The sequence below is a fragment of the Sebastes fasciatus genome, chromosome 11 (genome assembly GCF_043250625.1).
Source record: "Sebastes fasciatus isolate fSebFas1 chromosome 11, fSebFas1.pri, whole genome shotgun sequence".
In the NCBI taxonomy this organism is placed as follows: domain Eukaryota; kingdom Metazoa; phylum Chordata; class Actinopteri; order Perciformes; family Sebastidae; genus Sebastes; species Sebastes fasciatus.
Window position 1 is genome coordinate 13,331,184 of NC_133805.1, and position 23,330 is coordinate 13,354,513.

Sequence of the window (23,330 nt, forward strand, 5' to 3'; positions counted from 1 at the left end):
AGGTTGTAAAGGGTGCAGTGATACGGAGAGCCAGGAGCCATCCATCTAATCAAATTCCAGCAGCGGTCTCCACCTCACAAGACCCGTGCTGCTTTGGCACAGCTGCAGGCCCTCTGGCTGAGACATCCAATACCACTAGTTCAAAAACACCAGAGAGGAAAAGAAATGCAGCCTGCTGCAAAACTGTACTGGTTCTCATGGAAATACTGCCTGGATCTCAGCACTTTGATCTGCTCCCTTCTGAGTGTGGTACAGGTAGAGAAAGTAGGTTATTTTTCTTATTCTAAACTTGACTCAAACAGTTGATGTTTACAAAGCCTGTACAGATCTGATGCTGCCTTGGACATGGGCCCAAATGAAACCTGACAAGTATCGCTAAAAAGGTGTCTGCACACCACGTCCTCCTGAGAACACAGCAACTTTTCGGATACAAAGGACTCAAAGAAAACTAATGGAAATGATCCTCTTACCGATTTTTCAGTTTATTTGGGATCAAACTAGAACCTGGTTACAATGTTCACCTCTAGAGCTAGCCTTTATCAGAAACACACAAAAAAAATCTAATCTTAGTGGAGGCCACGTGTTGACAAAATGGTAAATCTCCCATGGCGGGAGGTAAAAATAAGTGCTTTTTGTTTTCGAGAGGGACTGGAGCCAGATTGGCATTCACACCCTCCAGTCCCAACACAGGAGAAGAGAGTCTCACAATTTAAACAGGATGTCTGAAAACCTATCTATATAATAAATATAAATACATCTGAGGTTTTCTACAGATTGTGAAAAGGACATGACAAAAATAGCTTTGTTTTCAAACTCAATGCACTCGCATAAATAAAGTTAATTAATTACAATAGTCATAATAAACCTTAAGCTTTACAAAAACCAAAGTATGCTTTGGCCCTTTGAAATGTAAGGCTTGGGCCTTTAAAACTAGTTCTCTTCTCCTCACAGTAGACGCACGTTGACACACCGATGAGAAGACATACGTATCACTCCATGCATCGCATTACATGAATCATAAGTACAATCTAAAGATGTGTCAGAAGGTGACATTGAGATATTATGAAATTTCTTTGGGGTTACAACTTAACACAGTTCTGATTCATCTAATTGGTTTTGTAGTCAACAGCTGATTGGCTCAAAGTTTATAGCTCTGCCTTTGTTTAACTTCATGAGTGAAAAAAACCTGATGACGCTTCCTTTAAAACCTCATTCCCAAACACAATTTTTCTTCACTGCAAAATATTATGATACATCATTATGAAAATAACACAAGTCTGTATGTCAAGAGCAAAAGGTCATTTATAGAAGAAATGTCACTAAATTAGAAAAAATTGTCCATTTTATAATGTGTGAAGCTGCTAAATGTGCTGGTAGAGAAACAAAAATATTGCCCCAGTTAGATAGTCCAACCGTTTCCATATTTAATAATTCATTGATGGCTTCTTCCTGAGAAAAAGAAGAAAAAAAATAAGGAAATGGAGGAAGAAAACAGAATCTACAGGGTGTGATGGAAAACGTAGGTCAAAGAATATTATTTAATGCAGACAAAAGTCATTTAAAGTCCCAGCCGTAGTTTATAAATATGTAGCCTGACAGGCTGTGGAAGAAGAGGAGGAGGAGGAGGAAGAAGAGAAGGGGGGTCGTTCCTATCAGCAGTAGCCAGAAGCAGAGAAGCCAGACCGAGAGAGAAAGATCTGGAGCTGCACCTCTCTGCGATGAGTTGATGAGGTGGAAAGCAGGAGGAGAGAGAGAAAAGGAAACAGCCGTCACTCCATGATGGTTCGGTAAATGACGGGCTCGATGAAGTCCTCTCTGTACCGAGAGTTGATGACCCGTTGCCTTTTGGTGTTCTCTTTGACGTCGCCCTGCGAGAAGAGCTCGAAACGCATGTCTGACGCCACCGACTGAGGAACAAACATCAGAAACAGAAATTAGTGCTTGCTTTAAAAAAATGTGTTTTATGTCACACCTTGCACATTTCATAACGCGTTGTCTTAACATAAAAGGTTCAGTGGCCTTCTGATATAATGGAGGATTGTACGTTACCATTCGTGACTTGACTCGTTTGGGCAGATTCTCATCTAGAGCGTAGATGTCTTCTCGCTTTACGGTCATTTGTGATCCATCCTCAAACTCCACCTGAATGTACACACACATGTAGAAAGTGAAACCATTAATATACATACAGTATAATGTGCATGATAATTCCTTTCACCACCATGTATTTTCATGACTGTTGCTTTAAATAGTTACGTTGTTATATGGCAATTTAAGCACTTTACTCACATGCTGCAATAAATCACTATAAAGCGGTAGCAGGCAGTGTATTTTTGTCATAATTGGGCAAAAATTCCATAATAACCTTTCATTATATTGTCATTCAAGTGTTCTGAGTCTTCTGAGTAAGTCTTTAACTGGGTGGTAAAACGACAATAATATGCAGGCTGTTGTGTCACGTCATCATTGCTCTCTCCACCAAACATAATTAGAGGAGAAACTGCATAATTGGGCCAAAAGCACTTCACTTTAAGACATCACATATTGATGAGCAAAATTATTAATTTTTAATGAGTCACAACATTTTTACTTTCCACCACACCACCCACATTTTGAGGTAGAGAAACATAACTCTCTGATGTGGTAACCGAGTAAGCCTTTTCAATACAATCTATCCATGTCAGTGCCAGTAAGACAGAAAGGGATTTACCAGGTACATAGGGATGGAGTGCGACGTCATGAACTTGGCTCCGTATAACAACCCATCTGTCCATCGCACTTTAACAGCATCACCTTTGGTGGGTGGACCGAGCCGGACGCAGTCGCGGTTCTGAAAAGAGAGCAAATGTTGAACGTTGTGTGATGAGGGAGCTTAGATTATATCAGCTTATAAATGTTGTTTAAGTCTCGCAAAAGTTTAACATCTTTTCACTTGACAGTAAACAATGATTGGAAACAGGTCTATTAACCTCGATGTCCTCTGGGAAGAGGTTGTCGCTGTAGGAGCCGTCGTCGAACACAACCTCGTAGAAGGTGGCCGTGGTCAGCTCCACCACCTCGCTGTGGTAGTAACGGCCGTTTTTGTTTTTACAGATCACCCTCTGCTTGACTGCCAGCTCGCGCATGGACGCCTTGTTGCGCTGGGGGACAGAAACTGAGCGTTACACTTGAAAGCTTATCACTCCACAGCGCTTTACTGCCACATGAAAGATAAGTGGTTGTTAGTGCAAAATAAACAGCACGAGTCTATAAGGATAACTCAGCGAGGATTACTCTACTGTAATGATTAAAACAATATTTGGTCAGTAATGTGTACCCAGGGAATTATATTGCTCTCTGCTTTATGGTACAATATACATTTGAACAATATGGCTTACTATTTACACAAACGAGCCCAGACTTGCAGTCAATTATCTCAATACCACAGCAGCAAAGAAGAAACCTTCGCAGTTCATTTGCATTCCGTGAGCATTAATTTTGTCGCCTCATATCTCTTGACAGGACCAAACAGATGTCTGTCTCCTCCAATTAGTGAATCAAAGCAGCATGAACATGTACAAAAGTAAGAATCCCTGCGGTGGTTTGAGAGTTTAGAAAAAAAGTCTTCCAAGTATCACTGTGCTGCAGAGCCGATTAAACCAGCGCAGGAAGTTAACATGCAAGGCTAATTAGACCATCTTCACAAAAGATCCTCTTTGTCAAAAATCTACAATAACACGGAGAGATATTTTAGCACCAAGTTAGGCGCATTTATCCATCTTATGAAATGTGGGAAAAAGATTTATGTTCAAATTAAAATGTGACTGGAAATTATACATTATGTTACATTCTGGAAAGCACAAAAACAACAACACAGTCCTTAACAGTAGTGTAAACAAGCTTCAATTATGACAGTAAAAATGATTATGGTATTATAACCTTATTGCATACTTGTAAATATACAAATTATATGAAGCTTAATTAAGCTAGGCGAGTGAGAAAAATGAGAAAAATACCACTTACTACGTTATTTCAACATAGCGACATTTGTGAAATAGAACAGCTGGCAGAAAAATACACTCTCAAAAGTTAAGAGAGTAAACTTGTCTTTTTCATCTAATTTCTTCAAATGCAGCTCAAAATTAGGGATGGGTACCGACACCTGGTATTAAACGAGCACCGGTGCAAAATTAATAAAGACCAAAGTATTGATAAGCTCCAACGTTCGCTCCTCCAACTACACACACAAACACACGGAGCGAAGTCAGCAAATAGCAGAGCAGAGAGACGGCGGTATTAAATAATATATTAAAAAGCTAAATGAAAAAGAACCGATAAGAGTATCGATAAAGAACCAAACCGATAGGAGTATCAATAAGAGTAGTAGTATCAATAAAATCCTAACGATACCCATCCCTACTCAAAACAGAGAAAAGTACAGATTTTTCAGATTACCTCTCAGCTAAACAACCTAATTCAAGCAAAGCGGTGAGATCAGACACAGAGCAACATGTCTCATGTGATTGGCTTTTTGTTTCTTCTAGCAAGGAAATGTTCCAGCTGACCCCCTTTACTCACAAAAAACAAAAACAAAATCCAATCACAGCTTCTCAAGATAGCGTATAAAATGATGTGACCTTTCACACCTAATTCGTTACTATTGGCCTGACTGAGATTCCATTAGGTTACCTCAGGTATGACGGGCGATTTGTGTCTGTGGCAGGTGATGAAGACAATGAACGGCCAGTCATCCGGGTGCATGAGCATACCAGCTGCCTGAGCGCAGGTGGGGTGAAACGCCGTCGAGCAGCGCCCGTGGGAGCACTGGACACAGCAGCCATTCACCTCCCTCTTCATCCGTTTCCTGCAGTATGAACACTTCTACCAGGGCGACAAAGACAAGCGTGGAGGGGGGGGTCAACAGCGGTCAAGAGGAAAAGTTACAAGTGGCGGGTTAAAGCAGAGGAAGTGCAGGGGAAGGAAAGGAGGAGAAAGGAAACAAGCCAAGCGGGGAGGATGAGAGGAGAGAAAAAAAAAGCTGTCAAAAGTAGTAAAAGGCAGGCAGACCCAGACACGAACTGGAACACAGATATGTTAAGAGGGAAATTACACAACTTCCTTCTGATAATTTAACGTGGTTATGACATCATATGTACTTATTTAGAAGTAAATCCACTGAGATCAAGACCCGTAACAATGGAGACAAGGCCGACCATTGTGAACCAAGTCCAACATTACTCCCAGTCTGTTTGTGCATGACTCACACACACACACCCACACACACATACACACACACACTGTCTGCCTTTCACATCATTTCCAAGTAAAAACTCTGTGTATTATGACGTCTTTTTTTTTTTTTTTTATCAAATGTGGTCAAACTCCATTGCGTAGTTGAAACATCATCCATTATTCAGAAACATGCAGGGGGCAGATTGAGAAGTGAAACTGAGTAAGGACAGCCATCAGGCGCCACAGCAGTTTCGGTGAAGTGCGTGTCCTCAGTGAGAACCACAAACAGATGTCTTCACTGTACAACTCGGTTTACCAAGAACCTAATCTGTGTATGGATCAAAAATACTTGGCGGTGGAACAATAGTCCCGACTCACAATGCCATGAATAGGTAGATCGGCATCATGATAATGTACGTCAATGAATTTTGATATCAGAACAGTTTTGAATAAGAGAAACTCAGCAACGAGGCAGGGCAACTACAGTTTGATTTCAAGTATTACCTTCATGTCTACAGCTACAAAACAGGTCTCCGGATTAGAGTTGTTGTATGTGCCAATAAAAGATTCCAACATACAGTTGTTGCGTCCGATACTGCCCAAAATTCGGGAACAGGTATCGCCGATTACGCCAGTCTATGCACTGATCTGATACCATCTTTTATTAACCCAGAAAAAAATCAACTTGTTTAACTAATAATTGAATCTAACATCTCTACTCCTGATCGAAGTAAGGCAGTTAGACCAAAACGTACAGCAGGCCGCTGTAACTGTGGTGAGTCTTACCAGTTTGAACCGTGGCAGTGGGATTGCAGAGAGGTCAATGGGGCCTCGCTCAGTGATGTTGACAAAGCGAGCTTCCAGCACAGTGATGGCACACAGCACATGAACCCACCTGGGTGAAAGGCAAACATAAAGAGGATTTAAGACAAACAATTCAATGTCCAGGGTGCAATGTTCCTAGAAACGTTAGAGCACATATTAAACAATGTGGTTACACAATTAAACAATTAAACATTATGGTTAGACATTAACTTGTCTTTGGGGCTACAAGTTAATGTCTACACATGATCCATAAAAAACTATTACAACAACTTGTACTACTACATTTATTTTCTAAATAGAAGAACAAAAGCTATAATATTGGACTGGGATTATAACAAATTGACAAATACATATTTAGGGATGAAATTATTGATAAATCTTATAATATTAAGATTGTGTTCAGTTCAAGGATTAATAAATGTGCCAAAAATATCCCCATATAAAACTATGTCACTTGATCAAATGGTTTTAACTTGAGCATGAAAGACAAGGGCTTCGTCCGAAATCGCATACTATGCACTACATACCCAATAGGTGTACGATCGTTCAACATACTTTTCTGTGAATAAACAGTAGTGTGTATATTTTCGGACGCAGTGAGCAGTAGCTTACGTCGTCACTTCCTGAGAGCCTCCTTGCGGGTTGGATACACATAACCGTGGCAACCCGTGCCAACCTCATGTGACCAAAATGACGGTTTGTGAGAATCAAAGTCTGAACTAATTTAAAATATAAATATTACGCCTAGCAAAGTGGAATCTTATACTTACAGTTAAATTGAAGCGTTATTGATGTTACAGAGCTGTCCCTCAACATCCGTTATGAATGTTGTCGTCACTACCGCATTGCATTGTGTGATATTTATGCCGCTGTAGTGCCCAGCGTTGCATACTGTAATAATTCACTGGAAATAGTATGCAATTCACATACTACTGGTTTCATACTAAGGTTTAGGACATACTAAAATATCTCACATACTGCTTTAGCGTACTAAATAGCATGTTAGTATGGAATTTCGGACGCAACCAAGTATTTACATTGGAAAAAGTAGCTTGACAAAATCTTGTTGTTATAAACTAAACAATGTGGTTTAAAATAACCAGTCACGGGTGATTTTAAAAAAACAATGTTGTTAACTGATATCCACGTGCTCAATAAGTGGTTAGATGAACACCAATTATTCAACATCCAGCACATTAAAGAAAAGTAGTTTATTGTGGTTCCAGATACTAACTGCTAAATGAATGATATAGTGGATTAGTCTGCATAAAAATAAGAAGTCCCATGCTGTCATAAGCCATTTGTGATAGTTGGTCGACAGGAAAACGTTGCTTCTAACGAAACCTGTTTCCTGCCTTTAAACTGACATACACTTACTGTGCTCTACACTGAGCGATAAAGTGTAACCACAGGCTGAGGGTGTGTAACAACCGCACACATCTACTGTGCATGTTTGCATTAAAAACAACATTTAGCTAGAAGGGCTTGTTCCACCAGATGGATGTTAGCAGTAACAGACTGAAGAAACAGACTTAAAGTGGTCAAAAGGAGAGTGGATGGTAGGCACGGGTAGCAATCTGTTGTGTACCAACCAGTCCGACTATGTCTGGGCTGTTTTGTAAACATCATAAATCCTTCTCGAGCACTTTTTCTTGCCTTTACTTACGTTCACAAGTTTATGACTGTCACCACGAAGACATTCAATTAAAAAAGGGAGACAAGCTTTTCTTAGAAAAGAAAATGTGGCACTGGGTCAGCTGAAAAGGGTTTTCTTTAAAGAAGAAGCAACGGCACTTTAACATCCTAGAAACACTCGGTGCTGCCCTCATGCTGCACGAGTAGGTGTAAATAAAAAGTCCAAACAATAACCACCTTACTGTCTGTCCCATAAAACCAGACTCCCTACCAATCTTCCCTATAACTAATAACTCTTTGGTTTCCACATAAGACTTGACCCCTCACTGTCTAATGTCCAGTAAATCCTATTTCAAAAGGAAACTGTGTGCTGGTATTACTTACTTGTCATTGTTGGCTCTCTGAAGAGCGCCGCCTCTCAAGGAGCACAGACAGCAGTCCTGGAGGAAGAAAAACACACAACAATGTGTTATTTTAACTCTGGCATCTGACCACTTTATCTTCATCACATCTAAATCCTGATGCTTTGGATACATGATGTTCTACTCTATATTATTCATATCTTAAACTGGGGATAACACAGTCTCTCCTCTACTGGATCACATGGATAGGTATCAGCTATATAAAGCTCAATCTATTGCTAATCCTTAAATCCACAAATCCACTGCATACCTGGTGCAGCAGCTGTCAGGAACGCCTGAATGCACCTTTTTAAAACCTTCTAAGGGATAACAACACTGCGAGTCAGTGAAAGGCAGAGTGGCAATAATAAATAAACTGAGGCTGTCAGGTTCAGTAAAGAGGACGCTGTCAGGGAGTGAAGTGAACCGACCAGGTCTGGACTAAAAACAGTCACTTTGCCTATATGTGATCAAAGTTCCCCTCACCTCTAAAGTGCTGCTTTTGACTGACAACTTCCGTATATCCTGTATTATTTAAATCCTGTTCCTGCCACAGCATTTCTACTCAAACACACCTTTCTCTAATGATATTCCACAAATCACTATGGGAAAATACTAAGGCTGTCCTCGCCCAAAGACTTTCTTAGTCGACTAACACTAGTACGATTTTGTCGACTAATCGATTAGTCAGATTAGACAGATTAGACAGATCTGTAAAACTGAGTTCCTACACAAAGAATCACACAAAAGCACCACTTTAACTCTTGTGTTAACCAGAGATGTGCGCATAAGTTTCTTGGAAATAAGTTATTCAGCATGAAAAAGCATAAAACACAACTAATCAACTAAAGAAATCTTAGTCTAAGAGCGGGCAGCCCTAGAAAATATACTGAATATTACAGGAATCCCTTAAAAGACGGTCAGTTGGCTCAGTACAGTAATAAGGGGAAGAAAACACTTGATGGGTGCATCCTTAGCCCCCATGTTTGTTAATAACATCATGAATGGCTAGAACTCCTTAAGGAAAATCCACACAGCATTCAATGGTCTAATATTTCAATAAAGTAAATGACTATAATCCTTAATATAATTATATATGTAAAAATACTTTAACAGGAACAGTGTGAAGCCAAAGTCCTTTGACGTGTCACAGTGAATTATAAAGTGAAGCATTGCCCACTGGTGGTCGAAGGCGTTTGTGCCACAGTTGGACCACATTCCTGACATTTTTCACAACAATCTATTGTTCTGAGGAAACAGGAATGCTGAAAGCAGCGGGAATTTAAAGATAAAAACAAATTCCCCAAACAATAACAGACAAGGGAAGTGAACACTCTCACTGTCTCAGAATCAAGGACGCTGTAACATAGAGAGACAAGTTTAGATTAACTGTGACAAACGCTGCTGTGGTTGTCAATTATATTAAACTATTAGTTCAGTAAAGGTACATAATAGTTTGTATTGTGCTTTTAGGTAAAAGAAGGACTGACATAATATGGTGCACATGGACATACATTTTTGTTTGATCTACAGCAACATGGGACTGCAGTAAAAGAAAGACGCCATCATGATACGCACAATGGTTTCAACTGGAGCAGCAGCAATTCACTTCAAATTTAAAAAATGCCCAGCATAGGATCGGATCATTAAAGTTGATCTTCTGTTATTACATACTGGTGACAATGACTGTCAACCACTGGCACTGGTCCATCATCTGAGGAAGAGAGCTGTGAATACAGCTGTTTCTTCAATATTAAACTCTTAATGTTGCACCATGTGCCACCGTGTGGTTTTCACTCTAAACTGTCCCTAGAACAACTGTTTTCACTATTTAGGACCTTTAATTGGAAAAACAAACACCTGCAGACATGACACATGTGAGGCCAGTGCATTCAATTTCATTGTTAAGAAAATGTATTTATTTTTACTGATACATAAATCAAACATTGGTGCACTAATCCCATTTCTCCAGGATTTTCCAACCAGTTTTCTCACTGTGCTTACTGTTGATCATAATCCGTGACGCTGGATTTCCTGACAGTGAAACTGCCTTGTTGATGTTATTGAACATTCACCAAATGTTCTATAATAAAAGATAACTTGGTGGAGGGATACAGCTACTCTGCGGCTGTTTTTTTGGACTTTGTCTGTTATCAGTATGATGAGCAACTCAAATAATTTGAATCAAAATAAAGATTATCTATTATAAGTAGCCCAATTAACTAACCTCTGTGATGGCCCCAGCGTCACAGCGGGCGCACAGCCAGTCGTCTAGCTCTGCTTCATCCCCAGACACACCGTAGCAACCTGAACAGGAACAGAAAAAGATCATGTCACACATTCACATGCTTCATTTCACAGGAGGCTTATTATTAGTCATATTTGACTGGTTAAGAAAATTGGGGGGGAAAATAAATAAATAAGTGATCAGGCTATAAAACGACCAAGCCAGGCTAGAGCAAAATAAAACTAAAATAAATTATGATTGGAAAAGACACAAGTTAACTAAAATAAGAAAACATTACAAATATAAGTAAACTAATAGCACTTCATCCAGCAAAATAATTAATTTCAGAAAGGCTCTGTGTGTAAATGCTGTGTAAGAGCTCTTATCACTACTGGCTGAATGATTTAGTGTGGCACATGTGTGTTTGCATATTTATCCATAATCATCTTTAGTAATGGCTGTTTTTGATTTAACTGTGTAACAGTAGTTTTAAGAATAACCACTAAGTGGTGGTTTCCTAAAGAATAAAAATAGATCTGAATACAATGTAAGTAAGATGTGTTCCATTTAACAATCCCTGAAGTGTTCCTACCAATGCATACTTTAATAGTAACCTGTTCATTACAGAAAAAGGGGCTTACTGGTATGTACGCGGACGCAGCACTGAGCACAGCTGACCAGCCGGCTGGTCCCGTCTTCCGCTATATGAGGGTGAGACAGCTGTGCCTCCCCGTTATCATTCGTCTTGCTAGACTGGGTGTTGAAACACATTTCAGGGATGAGTGGCTTGGACCACTGGCGGCCCCCAGGACGGTTCACCAACATCACGTCGGCACTCCCACTACTGGACTCGGACTTGAGGGGAAAAAAGAAACGCTTGTTATACATCTATCTGATGGATCCAAACCTCAGTTAGAACTGGATGAGACACGTTCAAACCTGTTGTGTTAATCAGTGTTAAATTAATGCACAACTATGTTAACATAATCCAAACATTACTATGGCCAATGAGACATTTGTTTCATTTAGAACTTTAATCTTTTAGAGATATTTAACTTGGCAAAACTATTTTAAAATAATATACATATAACTTGTTGTTGCAAATAAGCAACAACCATTAAAAAGAAATCTCACATCCTAGCTCTTTCTACAACAGACATTATAACAAACATCAGCCATAATTTAAGTAAAGCGATAATAAAGACATCTGTGTTTGACTTTAGCTTTGATATTGGGGGGGCGATTCACGTAAGAATCAAGATTCTGAAACAATTCACAACTTCCGAAAAACTATTTTTTTTTTTTTTTAATTCTACAAAAGAACCTAGATATTGCTACTGATTGACAGTCATCTACACACCAAGACAAAGTTGTGTAAAGCGTTATTGTGTGAGTTGTTGAAAAATCACACAAAATACCCGTTTTACAGTTATTTTGTGTACATTGTATTTTTGAAATTGGCTTGTGAGAAATAAAAAGGCAGCTAGCCTAAATCTACCAATTTTATTTATGCAAACTCATTCTTGAAGTCACTGAGAATTGAGAAACACAAACCTTTTTTTTTCAAATATACAAACCACATAATCTTATACACACACACACACTTTACTTTGCTTTCATGCCATAATTTGCCATACCGCCTTTATGAGCACACAACAGACTGGAGTAGATACTGAAATTGGCACCCCTGTACTGAAATGAGAATCAATTTTGAATTGAATCCTGTCCCCAAGAAACAAAATTTAATTGAATTGTAAAATACCGAACGATTCACACCCCTATTTGATAACATCAAAAAGATTGTATTATCTGGTCCCAGTTCATCAACACTGAAAAATCATTGCACCACACAGTTCATCACTCATTTTCCCTGAAATGGCTGGATTTCCATAAATGACAACAGTGTATGAAATGCTGATAACCACGACTGTCCACTCAATATAGATGCAAAACGATGGTAATAAGAACATTAAGTAACAGAACTAACTTCATAAGAGCGTAACATGCTTGTAGTCGTTACCTGATGGTAGGTGTGGAAGATCAGGCAGATGGAGCAGTAGGGGGCCTCCTGGCCCATGTTCTTGTTGTACTTCCTCTCTGCCTGAGGGTTATATGGCCGACACTGCCACAGCTGGGCTAGCGGCTTTGCCCAGTCCTCCTTCTCCTCTTGATCAAACTCCTCATCTATGAACTCATCTACAGATAGAATGATGGCATGAAGGACAGAGACGCAAGTGTGAATGAAGGAGGAAGATGGTGGAGAGAAAGAGATTTAAGTCATGAAAAGTTCACAAGAAAAAAGAAAATGGAAAGAAAAGTTAATTAGAACAAGCACTAAGATTATTACTATAAATATGGTGTTTGGTAAACTGGCACCACACAACATTATGCAGATGAAGTAAACAACTGCGTACCGTCGTCACTGTTCGCCTCTCTGATTAGAGGGTGATGACGGGGCAGCTTACAGAGCTGAGCCTGCTGCTGTTGCTTCTTCACAACTGACTTGCAGTACGACTGCTCTTCTGACACCTGCTGGAGCAAGAAATGTATAGCAAGACAAAACAGGAATTATCCTGCATCTGTAGCGATGGGCAATAACATCAGTTGTCATGAAGTCAATTATGAGACATATTGGGAGCTCTGTACTGGTATGCATACCATTTTCCAGATAAACATTGGGTCCATATATCCCTTTGAGATTTTACTCACAGCTATAGTAACTACTTACGTAATGATTCTGAGCGATCGGCTTCACCTCATCATGGACTGGTTTCCTGACGGGAATGGTGTCATTCAGGACGACAATGCCACTATCCACAAGCGGGGCTTGGTTACTCTGCAGTTTGAACAGCATGAATAACATTTAACAGGGCAGACTTTGGAAATAATGCCTGATAAAATGTATTCTGCCACCAAGATTAGCTGTGTTATTAGAATTAGTAATAATGCTGTAGTAGTATGCAAACATCATGCAAGGAAAATGCACCAGTACAGAGCCACCAAAACGTCTTTTTTGTTAATACCTACACGCACAACAGTAATATGAAGCAAAGACACACCTTTATGAGCACTAAATATGAACTTAACAAGCGATATGCTCAGAGTGAAAGCAAGCTACTTTGGATAGTTTGGTGTTAAGTTCACAAAAAGATAATGCATGCTACAATAGAACCTAACCTGTGCTCAAACATGCGTGTGCCACAGTGAACAAGACTAACATTTTTACTAGGGCTGTCAAAGTGATAAGGCAAATTTGTTTTAATGCCACTTATTTCTTTAACGCATTAACGCAATTTGGGAAAGCTAGAGTGAAGATACTGGCATCATATGAAACTAGAAAACCCAGGGAATCCATTGGTACCACCCAAGTCATACTACCTCGTCGCAAAGGCGGCTAAATAACTTTGAACTTTACTGAAAAATTTTGGCAAAGGAAAAACTGGCATGGCCATTATCAAAGGGGTTTCTTGACCTCTGACCTCAAGATATATGAATGAAAATGGGTTCTATGGGTACCCATGAGTCTCCCCTTTACACACCCATTGCCCATTTTATGATAATCCGTTTGGGGCAAGTCATAGTCAAGTCAGCACACTGACACACTGACAGCTGTTGTTACCTGTTGGGCTGCAGTTTGCCATGTTATGATTGAGCATATTTTTGTATGTGAGGGTTTCTGGACAATATTTGTCATTGTCTTGTGTTTTTAATTGATTTCCAGTAGTAAATATATACGTACATTTGCATAAAGCTAGCATATTTGTCCACTCCCAGGTTGATAAGATTATTAAATACTTGACAAATCTCCCTTTAAGGTACATTTTGAACAGATAAAAAATGTGCGATTAATCTGCGGTTGATTGAAATTAATTATGGACAATCATGCAATTAATCGCGATTAAATATTTTAATCGATTGACAGCCCTAATTTTAACATCACATTTCACTTGTTGCATCTTTGGTATGAGCGTTCTGTCATGCATCTTCTAGTAAAAAAATACCAAAGTAAAAAAACAAACAAACAGACCTTTCGCTTGTTGATCTTCGGGGCCTCCGTCTCTGTTTTACTCAACTCTCTGAGTGGCGTTTGAGTCGGAGAGGCAGCAGACTTGCTGGTGGGCTCAACTTCAGGCTTCTCCTCTTCAGCCTGATCCTCAACAGGCGTTGGTATTTCAGGTTTGTCCTCCTTTTGGTCCAGCTCTTCAAGACTCTCCGCTTCCGATTCAATCGGTGCCACTTTGGTAAGAATAATCTTTAATTCCGGCTGTGGCGAGGGCTGTGGCGAAGGCTGTGGCGAGGGCTGTGGCGAGGGCTGTGGCGAGGGCTGAACCTGCGTGTTTGACGGTGTACAGGTTTTGTGCTGGAGATGACGGGGTAGATGCTCTTTGGCATAGCTGTGCACCTGCAGCTGTGTGTGGGGCTGCTGCTGCTGCTGCTGCTGCTGCTGCTGCTGCTGCTGCTGCTGCTGCTGCTGCTGCTGCTGCTGCTTTTCTAGAGTGTAGCTGTGCACTTGAAGAGCGTCTTTTGGACTCAGAGTCCTGTGGAAGAGCAGGCTGGCTACCCCCATTTTGCGGGCAGGCTGAGCGGTGGCTTCTGTCCACGAAGGCAGCGTTGAAACCGATAGATGTCCGTTTCTGGGCTTGGACTGAGACGAGATCGCAGGTGCGCGAGTCTTGGTATAATGTGGGGTACGGCTTACATCACTGTTACTTTGGGTCAGGCCTCTGTGAAACGGATCCAATAAAGTGAGCTTGGTTGGGGTGACAACCAACTTTGGTGGGCCTGTAAATTAAATCAGAGGTCTCTGTTTAGGATGTGAGGATGAAAAATGCACTTTCAAACATTATTAGAGGCTTAGCTGCCTGACAGGAAACTAGAAGATGATGCACAGGTGATGATACCTTTACTTCTCTTGCCATCTTGTGACGTAAAACGTGGAGGTAAAAGACTTAGCCTGGGACGCTTCCCATACTGCACCACATCTTCCTCATCTTCATCCTTGGGAACAACCTCCTCAGGCAACTCCAGACACACTCGGTGTCTCTTGGTCTCAATCCTCTGTGTAGCGCTGAGGACCAAACAGAGACACAGGGAAGACGATTTAAAACAGCAGAGAATAGGAAACCATTTGTCTTTTCTGTTGCTGTAAAATGAAACCGTGACAAATGTTAATACTAGAATTTAATGACTTTTTCAATATCATTGCCAATTAGGGCTGGGATGATACACCTATCTCCCGATTCGATACTATCACGATACCTGGGTGCTGATTCAATATGTACTGCGATTTTTAAGTATTGCGATTCGATTTTAGTTAACTTTTTAACACTAGACCATGGAAAAAAGTTGAATCATACACTTCCAGGGACTTTTAATTTGGAAAATATCTAAATTAATACAGTAAGAATGTTTGATTTTTTAGCATGTATGTAGTTAGAGATGTCAAATATATCAGTCCTTGTCAGGCATTATTCATAAATTTTTTTCCAGCAACCCCAAAATTAAAGAATAAAGACAATTCCCTCACAAATTAGTGGTATTTCCTTTTCAATTTATAAGGGACATGTAATGTTTTATACTTCTGGTGAATTTAAGCCAATTAGTCTTATTTCCTTATATGTATTTTGTATCTGCAGTTTCCTTTGTTAACATCTTATTTTGAAAACCGGACGTAGTCACACGTGTATACTTCCGCTAACTACGCCAAGTCCGTCGCTAGCTCTGCCGTACCAAAACATTTTACGGTATAAACCATTTGAACAACAACGCATCTACACAAGGTTGTTCTTTTCTGTAGTAAGTGACCCACCCCTTCCGCTCTCCATCCTCCCCGCAGCTCTCCATGGAGTTACTGTTACTGTTGCTGATGTCATTATAGGAATCCCCCAGGAACTCCTTCGCCTCTGGGGTGGGCCGCGTGTGGTCAATGGGCGACACATCGCGCCCTGCCAGCCACTGCTCATAGCGATCTGGCTGGTATTTCTTCACAAATACATCCATGGAAATCTTCACCATGTCTTTACGGCATGAGCACTAAAAGAAAGAAGAGCACAAAAAGACTGCGAGTCAAATGGCGAATGTTACAGTTGACATTGTTGCATGTATTTCTATAAACATATAGCTGATTATACTGTATGAATGTATATGTTTACATTCTTCCTAGCAAGATAAAATCTGATTCAAATAAGGTTAAGTATGGTTTTCTATGCTCTCATTTGGCAGTCCTCACCAAAACTGCTTGCTTGCCGTACTCAATCCATCTCTCTGTGGCAAAGTTGGTGGATTCTGCACAGTTGAAGCCGTGGTTGAAACCAGCATGATAGGCATAGGGGAACGTTACCATGAACTCACCAGCCCTCTGAGTAATCTTAGGGAGAGGTACAAAAAAAAGATTAAGTAACTGCAGTTTATACATTTGACTTGTTCAGTGGGTATGAAGAAAAGACCCTCTGTTTGAAATACAAACAAACAAATACTCTATTCATACCTTGTCAAACGGAATACCATACTTCTTCAGTATAGAGGGAGAGATGAGAGTCATCTTGTGCCTCAAAAAGGCCTCACAATTTTGGGAACTACCAGGAAAGAACCCTAGAAGACAGAGCAGACAGAAGTTATGCTATGTTCACACTACCAGCGACAAAAGCAACAAAACGGCCATCATGGCCGGCAACATTGACGCCGGGTCTCCGTTGAAGCATTGCTCAAGCGCTCGTTGACGTAGTTATGTCTTTAAATAGCACCGGGCTCTGACTAACCGCATATTTTTCGACGGAACGGAAAAAAAAGAGTGAAACAAAAACATATGATTGGTTGGCGCTTCACTGCGTCATTTGAGCACTGAAAAAAAATTGAGACCAGCTCAACCTTATGTGTCGTGTGTCACGCCCGTCATGGAGCAACAAGTGTTGGGCGTCAGTTTGTAGCTTCATGTCACCGGTTACCAGAATGTTGCGGTGTCAACACAGCTTTAGAGACCATGATAGTGAACAGCATGCGTTTGTCTCTTACCTTTAGCCAAACGCTCCAATCTTTTCCCATGCTCTGGAGGAACACAGTACCTGCACACATTCAAATAAGTCTTCTTAGTCACAGTAAACTGATATTATACATTTATGTATATACTATGCAGTGTATTGTCAGATTATGTTGCATTACTACATTGAAAGAGAGTCAGAGACACATTTTTCAACTCACTATTCCACATTTATGAAAACAAAGCCCTCTGGGATAGGCCTTCCTGCTGAATCAATGCTGAAGTGTCACTAATAGGAAATAGGAAGCCTGCCGTTTCTATGTAGAAGGGCCCTTATGTAAATGACACCCATTTCCATGTGGCAGAGAAGATTGTGTATCAACATCCAGATCTAACAGCACATATCCCTAACTGTGATTCCTCTGGGTTTCTATCAGAATTGGGAAATCATTATCAAAATATGTTTAGATTAATATAAGAATTATATAAGAGTGTGTAAGAATCAAGAGTTTTATTTCTGCATCTGATCAAGAAAAGAAGTTTGTGTCCTTACCATGATTTGGGTTCTCCGAAGTGCAAGTAGTTGATACTGTAGAGATCCATGTCCTCAGTGTGCCATGCAAAGGTGGTTTTCCACATGCCAAAATACAAGTAGGGTGTATTAACACCCTCAATAGTGATGCCGCTTTCACATTCGACAGTATCCAAAATGGTGTCCAGATGGCAAATATTCCACTCCTTGACTTCCTGCAGGAGTAGAGCAGATAATACAAGATCGACAGATGAGACTTGAAGCAGTGATTAACAACACTATGATCAGTAATGTTAACAGCATCCCTTATGTATCAGGTCAACAGGTACACAGAAAGCAATCGGAAAACCCTTCAATATTGATGAATATTCACTAATGTCAACTCACGGGGCCATATAGAGATCCATTAACATCTGCCCCATATATGGGAGGGTTAAATGTCACATTCTTCCAGTACTTCCTTTCCAGCTCCTCAAAGTCACCATAATGCGGACTACAGAACCTATAAAAAGGCATTAACAATATCTGATTAGTACCACGCCATAAATTAACTTTTACCATCAAAAGGTTAAAAATGCAGTTGTCAGCATTCAATTGCAGATGTTATAGATTTTCTGATAACTGAAGAAACTTAAATGTATTTCATTTCTGCACTTCTCACCGGTCACTGTTGGCAACCTTGCGAAACTCTCTCACGGTCATGGCCTTCCTCTGAATGTTGTATTGTGTGAAAAGGCCCGACTGGCCCGTCACCACCTGCTGAATGGGTGCAGGGATCACTAAATCGTCTATATCGTCATAGGAGTCTCTGGGCTTCCAGTCCTTTGGTGGGACAATCTTAGGAGGAAGAAAGTAGACAGTGAGTTATTCTGTTTTCGTAACACTGTTTATCAAAATTATTCACCAGCAAAACTTTGGAGGTATACATTTATTTATTTTTCAGACAAGCTGGTTTGTTCCATCACTCCACGTGTGCAAAATATCAAACAACAGATGCCCTTGTCTAAATAATTTTATAGAAAAAACATATACAGACATCACAATTGTCTGATAGCCGTCAGAAATGTGGCACTGATGCTTGTACCATTTCTAGTTTTTAATTTTACATTTGCTCACCATTATTTACTACCAATAAATATGATACCATAAACATGACAATGGCTGCGAATATGGCCTGTGTGAACACATGCAGTGTGTCAGTACTTACTTTAGCCAGGCCTGCTTTATGTGCTCCCTGGGACTCGATATATGCAATGTAGCGGGTGAAGTTCTTGAATTCCTCAGGAGTGGGGTAAAAAGTCATGATCCCCTTGGAACCATGGTTTTGGGAAACCGCATCTGACGCCATCCCAAAACTCAATGGCAGCTCCTGCAGATTGTAAATGGAGAAATTGTGATTTTATGATGCGATATCAATATTGAGTATGTATTTCAGCTATTCCCTTATTCGTTTTCTACCTACAGCCAGACATTTTTAACTGGATCCTGTCTTTTTTGGTCTGCACCCCTATAGTTTATTAATTGAACAATTATCAACATTTAAATAATTACTTCTTAACTTATTTCCACCACTTTTCAGCATTTTGTATTTACTTATTTGCACTGTGGTTATATGTTATATATTGTGTCTTAATGCACATATTTCTTATATTCTGATTTATTACTTTTATTTTATTGTTACTTAAATTTCTCTACATATATTATGGGATATATTGTAGCATTATGTACATAATTTACATGTTACATACTCCTTTATTTCTATTTTCATCCATTTCTTTATGAGATAAGATAAGAGAAGATAAGATGAACCTTTATTAATACCCGGAGGGAAATTCAGGTGTCAAAGCAGCAACATCAGCAGACAGAGTGAAACACAGGAGAGGTAAAGGTATACAAACATTATAAAAACAATAATAGAGATATAAAAGATAAAGAGTGAATGAGTGAACATAGTGTGTGCAGTCCGTCAATAAATAAATGTAATATTTTTATGTTTTATGTTTATGTTTATATGAGAGCAACTGTAACATCCAAATCCCACCCCCAGGGATCAATAAAGTATTTCCGATTCTGATTAAAACAATATTAAGCAAGTAGCCATAATAATAATATAACATTTTGTATTTCTGCACATTTATTTTCAAGAGTACCCAAACTGCTTGCTGATCGTATTAGCTAACATTTCAACATACTTGGCAACCTGAGTGATAACTGCTTAATACATCTTTAAGTATATATATATATATATATATATTGCGGGTTGTATTGCAAATATGTAAGTAATGAATTGGTATTGTGATTAGGTTGTATTATAAGTAATGAATTGGTATTCTGGATTAATAACAAATTTATATTTTGATAAGGATAATTATATCAGTAATTAATTTATATTTCTGTATGACACAGATTAAAGGTAATAATTATAGTTAGAATAATTATAGTTAGACAAATTTAGGAAAATTTAATTAGAGTATATGTATGGGTCAATAATGAAGCTGGTTAATAATTAATAATTGACTTATGAAGAAAGGGTGGGATTAAATAAGTGTATACTTCTTCTCACTCCTTTTTGAATATATAAATCAATGCATGAAGTGTTTGACAATTTATTTTTCTTACGCTTTTCATTGTATGTAAATACTACTTGCTTCTGACTGTCGACTTGTTGGTATGATCATTCTTTTTCTTTATTTAAAAATATATATTTTTTTATATTCTACATGTTCGAAATCAATTTTGAAATGAAATGAAATAATTGGTTTTATACACTGAACACTACTCCTACAATGTTATATACTTAATATCTCTGGTTCTGAATAGTAGAGAGAACATACTGTAGGCTATGGTGCGTGTTTGTATACGTTTCCTCGCTGTGGCGGGGACCAATCTAGCCTGGAAAGGACTGGGAGCATCTATAAGCAGCCCTGATTGGTTGCAGCCCGCGTCTCTTTAATTCGGCCCCAATGTGGAAGCACAGCCAGCCAGCTAACGTTAGCACATTGTGCTAACTTGCTCAGGAAACATTGTATAATGCAATGACACATAGCATTAGCTAGTGTGATAGCATACATGTTTTCACTAGTATTCAAGTCACATTTAAGTCTGGTCACGAATATAGTAGTGCACAATTAGAGTGAACTTGCTACTCAAACTTGTCTCAAAGGGAAAAAGTCATAAGACAAGCTAACATTAGCTAATTCACGTTAACACCGTGATGGGATCGGACTACTTCCTGCATTACAGACATCACCATAGCTACGTAACGAGCCGTTAGCAAACTTAGAGACAGCTAGCGTTCATACGACTTTGTGAGGATATAGAAAATATAGCTACCTTATTCCTATAAGCGACGTTCAACAATTTGTTTGAGTTAAGTCTGACAGACACACACAAAGTGAAAGTACCATTCGTACCAAGTCAAGTGATATCTATTCCAGGAAATAGACTACACCCGTCCGTTAGCCAAGGCCTATAGAAAGAGGTTAGATATTGAGATATGGGTATTACGCATGCGCAGTGTAGACCAGATTTTACTGCGCATGTGTGGTACCCCGTCGCTATGACATATTGATGACGCGTGTCCTCGCCTCTTTCTATAAGCCTTGCCGTTAGCATCGACGTTAGCAGTTCCTTAGCTATCAGATTAGCATTGTGAGTTTAAAGAAGCTAACATTCTGGAACGACCGTTGACGTAAACTCGACGTGCAAGTAGCGTTACTTACTGCTTCCTTTACGTTGATTCAGACGTTGTTCCGTTGCGTTGTAAAACACCTCGTAAATCAATAGGTTAACAGCAGTCGCGAACATGAAAGAAGGAAGACAGCTTGCTAAACTAAGCCCCCCGTGAATAGATCACTATCCTCCATTACTCCACTTCTACGCATGCACACGCATCTCGGATTTTGTTTACCACAACACGCATGGGACACGCTCAGCCAATCAGAGGGCGGCTCTGATAGCGCGTCAGAGTATGATGGATTCAGAGCTCAGAGCCACGTCTAAAACACTAGAAATAGAATATATATTTAAAACAATTAAAATTAAAATGATTAAAACACTAGAAATAGAATATATATTTAAAACAATTAAAATTAAAATGATTAAAACACTAGAAATAGAATATATATTTAAAACAATTAAAATTAAAATGATTAAAACACTAGAAATAGAATATATATTTAAAACAATTAAAATTAAAATGATTAAAACACTAGAAATAGAATATATATTAAAACAATTAAAATTAAAATGATTAAAACACTAGAAATAGAATATATATTAAAACAAATTAAAATTAAAATTATTAAACACTAGAAATAGAATATATATTTAAAACAATTAAAATTAAAATTATTAAACACTAGAAATAGAATATATATTAAAACAAATTAAAATTAAAATTATTAAACACTAGAAATAGAATATATATTTAAAACAATTAAAATTAAAATGATTAAAACACTAGAAATAGAATATATATTAAAACAATTAAAATTAAAATGATTAAAACACTAGAAATAGAATATATATTTAAAACAATTAAAATTAAAATGATTAAAACACTAGAAATAGAATATATATTTAAAACAATTAAAATTAAAATGATTAAAACACTAGAAATAGAATATATATTAAAACAAATTAAAATTAAAATTATTAAACACTAGAAATATAATATATATATAATAAATATATAAAATTAAAATGAATAAAACACTAGTTTAAATCTTTTTGTAATGACTGTAAATGTTAACTTAAATCGACCAATATATTGTCTAGAAAAATAGAATATATATTTAAAAAATTAAAATTAAAATGATTAAAACACTAGTTTAAATCTTTTTGTAATGACTGTAAATATTAACTTAAATTAACCAATATATTGTCTAGAAATAGAATATATATTTAAAAAATTAAAATTAAAATTATTAAAACACTAGTTTAAATTTAACCAATATATTGTCTAGAAATAGAATATATATATAAAAAAAATTAAAATGATTAAAACACTAGTTTAAATCTTTTTGTAATCTCTCTTCCCATATATCATTTAAAACCAAAGTGCAGCAACATAGACAATATATTGGTTAATTTAAGTTAATATTTACAGTCATTACAAAAAGATTTATAGAATAAATAGATAGAATATATATTTAAAAAATTTAAATTTAAATTATTAAAACAGTAGTTTAAATCTTTTTGTAATGACTGTAAATATTAACTTAAATTAACCAATATATTGTCTAAAAATAGAATATATATATAATTTTTTTTTATTAAAACACTAGTTTAAATCTTTTTATAACGACTGTAATTAATAACTTAAATTAACCAATATATTGTCTATGGTGCTGCACTTAGGTTTTAAATTATATATGGGAAGAAAGATTTTCTAATATTAAGAAAATTACATTGTCCAACAAAAAGATGTCCAGGCTATTCAGAATTGAGCTTTGGTTGTTTCAAACATATTAATGTTTAAGTGATGTTTCAACTCAACCATCTATTCTTACTGATCACAAA

General features: G+C 38.0%; 1 protein-coding gene across 7 annotated transcripts; it reads right to left on the reverse strand.

Moving 5' to 3' along the window:
- Window positions 1-466: 466 nt before the first annotated feature.
- On the reverse strand, window positions 467-21,704 carry kdm4ab (lysine (K)-specific demethylase 4A, genome duplicate b). Of its 7 annotated transcripts, none has more exons than XM_074650806.1 (23): window positions 21,530-21,704; window positions 19,015-19,176; window positions 18,469-18,644; window positions 18,195-18,309; window positions 17,829-18,022; window positions 17,311-17,360; window positions 16,787-16,890; window positions 16,529-16,666; window positions 16,109-16,332; window positions 15,201-15,367; window positions 14,327-15,081; window positions 13,028-13,135; window positions 12,714-12,828; window positions 12,320-12,495; window positions 10,941-11,154; window positions 10,300-10,379; window positions 8,056-8,111; window positions 5,998-6,106; window positions 4,669-4,860; window positions 2,970-3,140; window positions 2,711-2,830; window positions 2,050-2,142; window positions 467-1,907 (listed from the first exon to the last, which is right to left on the reverse strand). In XM_074650806.1, exons 2-23 carry the CDS (start codon window positions 19,153-19,155, stop codon window positions 1,770-1,772), a joined length of 3,636 nt encoding a protein of 1,211 aa, XP_074506907.1. In that variant the 5' UTR covers window positions 19,156-19,176; window positions 21,530-21,704; the 3' UTR covers window positions 467-1,769. The 7 variants fall into 7 exon arrangements, 6 of the variants coding, with proteins under 6 accessions (XP_074506907.1, XP_074506904.1, XP_074506906.1 ...); XM_074650803.1 differs by having other exon boundaries at window positions 12,714-12,831; XM_074650805.1 differs by lacking the exon at window positions 21,530-21,704 and adding an exon at window positions 21,221-21,360 and having other exon boundaries at window positions 12,714-12,831.
- Window positions 21,705-23,330: the final 1,626 nt, after the last annotated feature.